Here is a 4545-nt window from a genome sequence, read left to right on the forward strand (position 1 = left end):
GATGATTTCAGAGAATTGTTAAGCATGGATGTTTTATACTGCTGTCTTATGAACTGCACTGGGACTCCTATGGGAAGATGCGTTACACCTGGGAGAGCTGTGCTCTCCAACAGCCCCCGTGGGACAGGAGATGGGGTGGTAACAGCATGAAGCATCCCAGTTTATCTGCCAGAATCCTTTCTCGGTGTTCATACACGGTACGAGTGCTTCTCTCCCAAAGGGGCCGAGCATCAGTGCCCCTGCGTGACGGGGAGGAATAGCTGGGCTTTTTTAAAGGAGGCAGGCATCATGTGCTCGGCACTCTCCACTTCGGAGGTCAGAACAGGGAGCAGTTGTTACACAAGAGACAATGCTTGATATCTGGGTTCCCAAAGTAAAGGTCACAAATTCCCATTTTGATAGTCAAATAGGGGCCTTGTGGTGACTTACAACTCTGGGGCTCATCTGGACACTGGCAATGTTTAGGCATCTGAGGGTAAAATTTGCTTGCCTGTAAGGTACTTCAATAAGGAGCCTTGCCCTACAGCCCACCAGTCCCCGAGGACTGGGAATAGCCTGAAGAGAGGAGAGTGAGCATTTTACCCTACCCTAAGAGTGTCTTATTGCACTCAGTAGTGTCAGGTTACCATAACAGCGTGAGTTATGGTACCATGTACTAAAAACTTTTAATTTCAGTTCCAAAAATCAGCTGCGGTGGCAAAAACGATTTCCAAATAAAGGAAATGAAAATGTGAAATAAAAAACAGATAACAAAACAGATTTTTTTGTAGAAAACATTTAATAATACATTGTTAGGAATAATTACACTCTCACAAGCAAATTCTGTGTACATAAGATGCAGTTTTTTCCTTTAGCTGATTGAACAGCTAATTAGACATACAACGAAGTCCTTGTACAGAGCAATGAGATTGTGGGTATTTGTTAAGAAATTAACAGTAGAAGTAGAAAGTCCAGTAGAAATGAAATAAATTATCATCATTTTCTCTCCCTATAGAAACTACTCAATAAATACGTCTATAAATGCCATGAAAATCACCGTAAATAAATACCAAACTGACTGTCTCACAGATTCTGTAGGCTAGATTTTTAAAGTCAGAAATCACAGTTCACAGTCTAGCCACAGGCTGAGGCTGACTGTTGTTCAGGAAACTGTTGTTGACACAACATACTAGTGCACTCCAGGGGAGCAGGAGGAATTATCAGTTTGCTGGTGTAATCGCAAAATAGTAAGGCTTAGTGTAAATAGGCTGTGCTGTAAGTGCATAGCACTTAACTAGTTGTGGTTGGCTGAAGTGGCTGCCAAGGGTTCTTCACTTCCTTTAGCAAACCACTTTTCCTATTCAGCAACTTCAGTGTCAATGAACGGCGTGTCCCGCAGACAACACCGACGGTTTTGAAAGACTTTCTTAAATAGATGCAGTTAAATAAATAAATAACATAAACCATCAATAACATAATAACACTGATGCAGGAGGTGGAAGGTGTACACTGCTCGACCGATGCTTTTCCTGAGTGTTTCTCTCAATGGAGGAGCAGGAGCAGTTCCTGTATTTTTTCTGTCCCGGTGTTTCTTAGAGTGGCGAGTCAGAATTTTGCTGAGCCCTATTAAGAGGTGAGGGAAGAGGATAATTTAAAAGGAGGTTCAAGAACGGTTATCCTTGCTTAGCACTGCACGAACAGTTAAGGATGGGTGGTCTATTTCCAACTCTATGTGCTATCCTGAGGCACAGAAAGAATGAAGTTCATGTTTCAAAAGCAATTACTGAAATCCCAGCATGTGCATATCTGGTGCCCAGCTAGGAAACTTCTGCAGCATGAATTTCTGCATTTAGTCACATCAAGAATTTCAGAAATACAAATTATTAACACGTGCAACTGTAAGTAAGGGGAAGAGGACTTTTTTAAAGGCTCATTTTTCAAAAAGGGAGCCAAACACTTCTGTGTTCCTTTCCCTCCAGAGGAGTTGCCGGTACTCAAAGGTTTAGTAGTGATGTATCGGCTTGAACAAGGACCTTGCAGCAGAGTCAGACTAAATCTGTAATTAAGCAGCAAGCTTCCTTGTTCTTTAAATATGATTAAGAGAAAATGGAAAGTATCACTTAGAAATCCTACAAATTGGCTTTTTTGTGAGGTTGACCACACAACTGCCCAAACTGAAAGGGAATGGGACTTACTTGGCCAAAATTGCCTTTACGATCACCTGTACCCAGGGAGCAGTGGGCTCCAAGCACACCTCTCTGCCGTCCTTCAGAGTAGCTCTGCAAAACAGGGAATGAAGAAAAGTCAGGAAACTCCTACATGGATTTGTTTTACTCACGGAAGGTAATATTGCATTTTTGGATTAGTTACTATAAATTCATCCCAGCTGCTGTAGGTTAGACTTGGCCATTTTGTTATATGTGTTCCACAACTGAGGATGCTAAAACCATCCAGAAGTTGTGCGAGCCTGTATGCCTGCTCTCAAATCAGTCGCACATTCCCAGGAATCTTTTTCAATATATATGGGTACTCGCTTTGAATTTGTTTACATTAGTAAAGCTTTACACAGCGATTGAAACTTCCAGCGGTGCAAAGGTGTTTCAACAGTATAAGGGTTTCAGCATTTTAGTCCCTCTCCATGCTATTAGTTTCCTTGTTTCCCTAAATCTGCTTGTGGAAACTTAATTTTTCTCTCCGAGAGTGACGGAGACTGTCGTAATGGGAGTTTTGCCTCCTAATGAATGCAGGATTTAAACTACGTTATTACCACGTGTTTTAAGAACTGACCAGTCCTTGAAATTCACGTTCTACCACCAGAGATATTTAATATGTCCCATGACAGCTAAATAATGATCGGTTCAGGAATACGTATGGCCATCGAGACGGTGAAAAACATGGTGTATTACTTAAAACCATCTCTCTCAAAAGAATAACCAAATCCATGTCAGCCTGCTAACTGTCGTACTTGCCATGAAGCCCAAAAGCCCCTGCAGTGGCCACAGCAGCAGAGCGTAGGTGAAGAAGGAGGAGGCTTTTGCAGAGGTACTTACATGATTTCGACGTTCTTGCAGTGGGGGCCGCTCTGTGTCAGCTTCACATCTTGAATGGATTTAGGAGGGATGAACCTGGAATGAGTGGCTACGCACTGGCACCGGAGCTCCGTTGCCATCCTTGCCAGGGTCCTGCCTGTGAGCAGAAAAGGAACATCGTGGTTTCAGAGGCGGTCTTACCGTCACGGCATCAGACATAAAGCATGACCGCTCTATTTTAATGACATTCTCAATTAAAATACTGCATTTGTCCAAGCTGCCTAAATCCTCACGCTGTCAAGATCATTTGCTTATTTGTTTCGGAGGAGCTGATGCCCAAGTACATTTAAAACTAAATGACCGCATCTTTTTGAAATAAAACCACATACATAGTGGTTACTTGTACTGACGACACTGTACGGTTAGTTGCATCGTTTTAATATCTGGATCGACAAACTGGCAACTGTATGGAAGACGGAGCTCTAGATTTTTTCATTCATTGGAGACTTGTCCATGCTTATATGTTCATATTGTTTGTTCTCCGTTCCCAGCTGTTTATTACTTGCTCAAGGCAGCATGATCATTAAGTAACAAATATGAGATCATAAACTGTTTTTTGTGTGGGAAGGGAGAGAAACATTCAAACGCTGAAGAAGAAGATCCTGTCTCTAGCAGCATCCGCGTCAAGTGAAACAAAGAAACAAAGCAAATTTAAGTTGCAACCTTAAAATTTTTCCCACAAGATGTCAGTAACTCTTCAGTACTAGAGCTACGTGGTAGTTTTCTGACTAAAGAGAAATTGCTGAAAATCTCTCAAAAGAAACTGATTTGCTGAACCAAATACAAAGCTACCTCTCTGCAAGGTCAAGCATCTTGGTAGATGCCTAGACAATACTACAGCCATGGGGATCTTGGGAGGCGTTTACTTACCTTGAGACACAGCCGCTGAGATCAGGAAAAGAGCCAGGACAGCCACAAGTTTGCCATTCATGATTAGACGGGAGTTTTTCGCTGGGTCGTTTAGCTCTGGTTCTGTGGCGCGCTGAGCTCTCTTGTCCCGGAGGATTGCTGATGCCTGGTCTGGGCGATCCATCTCGCTTATATACCGTTTTGTGCCCAGCATGTCTGCTCTGCTAGCATGGAGATTGCGTTAGAGGAATTTCCCAGATGCAGTAAAAATGAGTCACATGACTGTTGTGAAACTCCTTCCTAGATGACGAGGAATTATTCTGCTGAGAATGATATAATGCATTAATTTATTAAGATATGTAAATAATAGCCGTAGACTTTTGTAAATTTTGTGCTTTTTCTAATGCATAACTTTATGATGGTTTCAGTTATGTTTTTGTATTAACTTTCTACTGTTTTCTTCAGGGTAATAACTGTTCTTCGTCGGCGTGCCAGATCTGGACTCGAGATATTTAATTTCTTATCTCCATTTATAGTGATGGTAGCTTTTACTTATCTGATTTTAAGCCAACTGGAGTGGAAATGGAGCAGTGCCGAAATCACTGAAAAGCTTTTGCACTGGAGTCAG

General features: G+C 42.0%; 1 protein-coding gene across 1 annotated transcript; it reads right to left on the minus strand.

The window, feature by feature from the left end:
• Positions 1–1571: 1571 nt before the first annotated feature.
• Positions 1572–3999, minus strand: LOC309405081 (interleukin-8-like; the record flags this gene model as incomplete). The annotated part of the gene is made up of 4 exons (XM_081999766.1): positions 1572–1602; positions 2175–2258; positions 3030–3161; positions 3935–3999. 4 exons carry the CDS (start codon positions 3997–3999, stop codon positions 1572–1574), a joined length of 312 nt encoding a protein of 103 aa, XP_081855892.1.
• Positions 4000–4545: the final 546 nt, after the last annotated feature.

This window comes from Phaethon aethereus (assembly GCF_964289735.1).
Source record: "Phaethon aethereus genome assembly, chromosome: 4".
In the NCBI taxonomy this organism is placed as follows: domain Eukaryota; kingdom Metazoa; phylum Chordata; class Aves; order Phaethontiformes; family Phaethontidae; genus Phaethon; species Phaethon aethereus.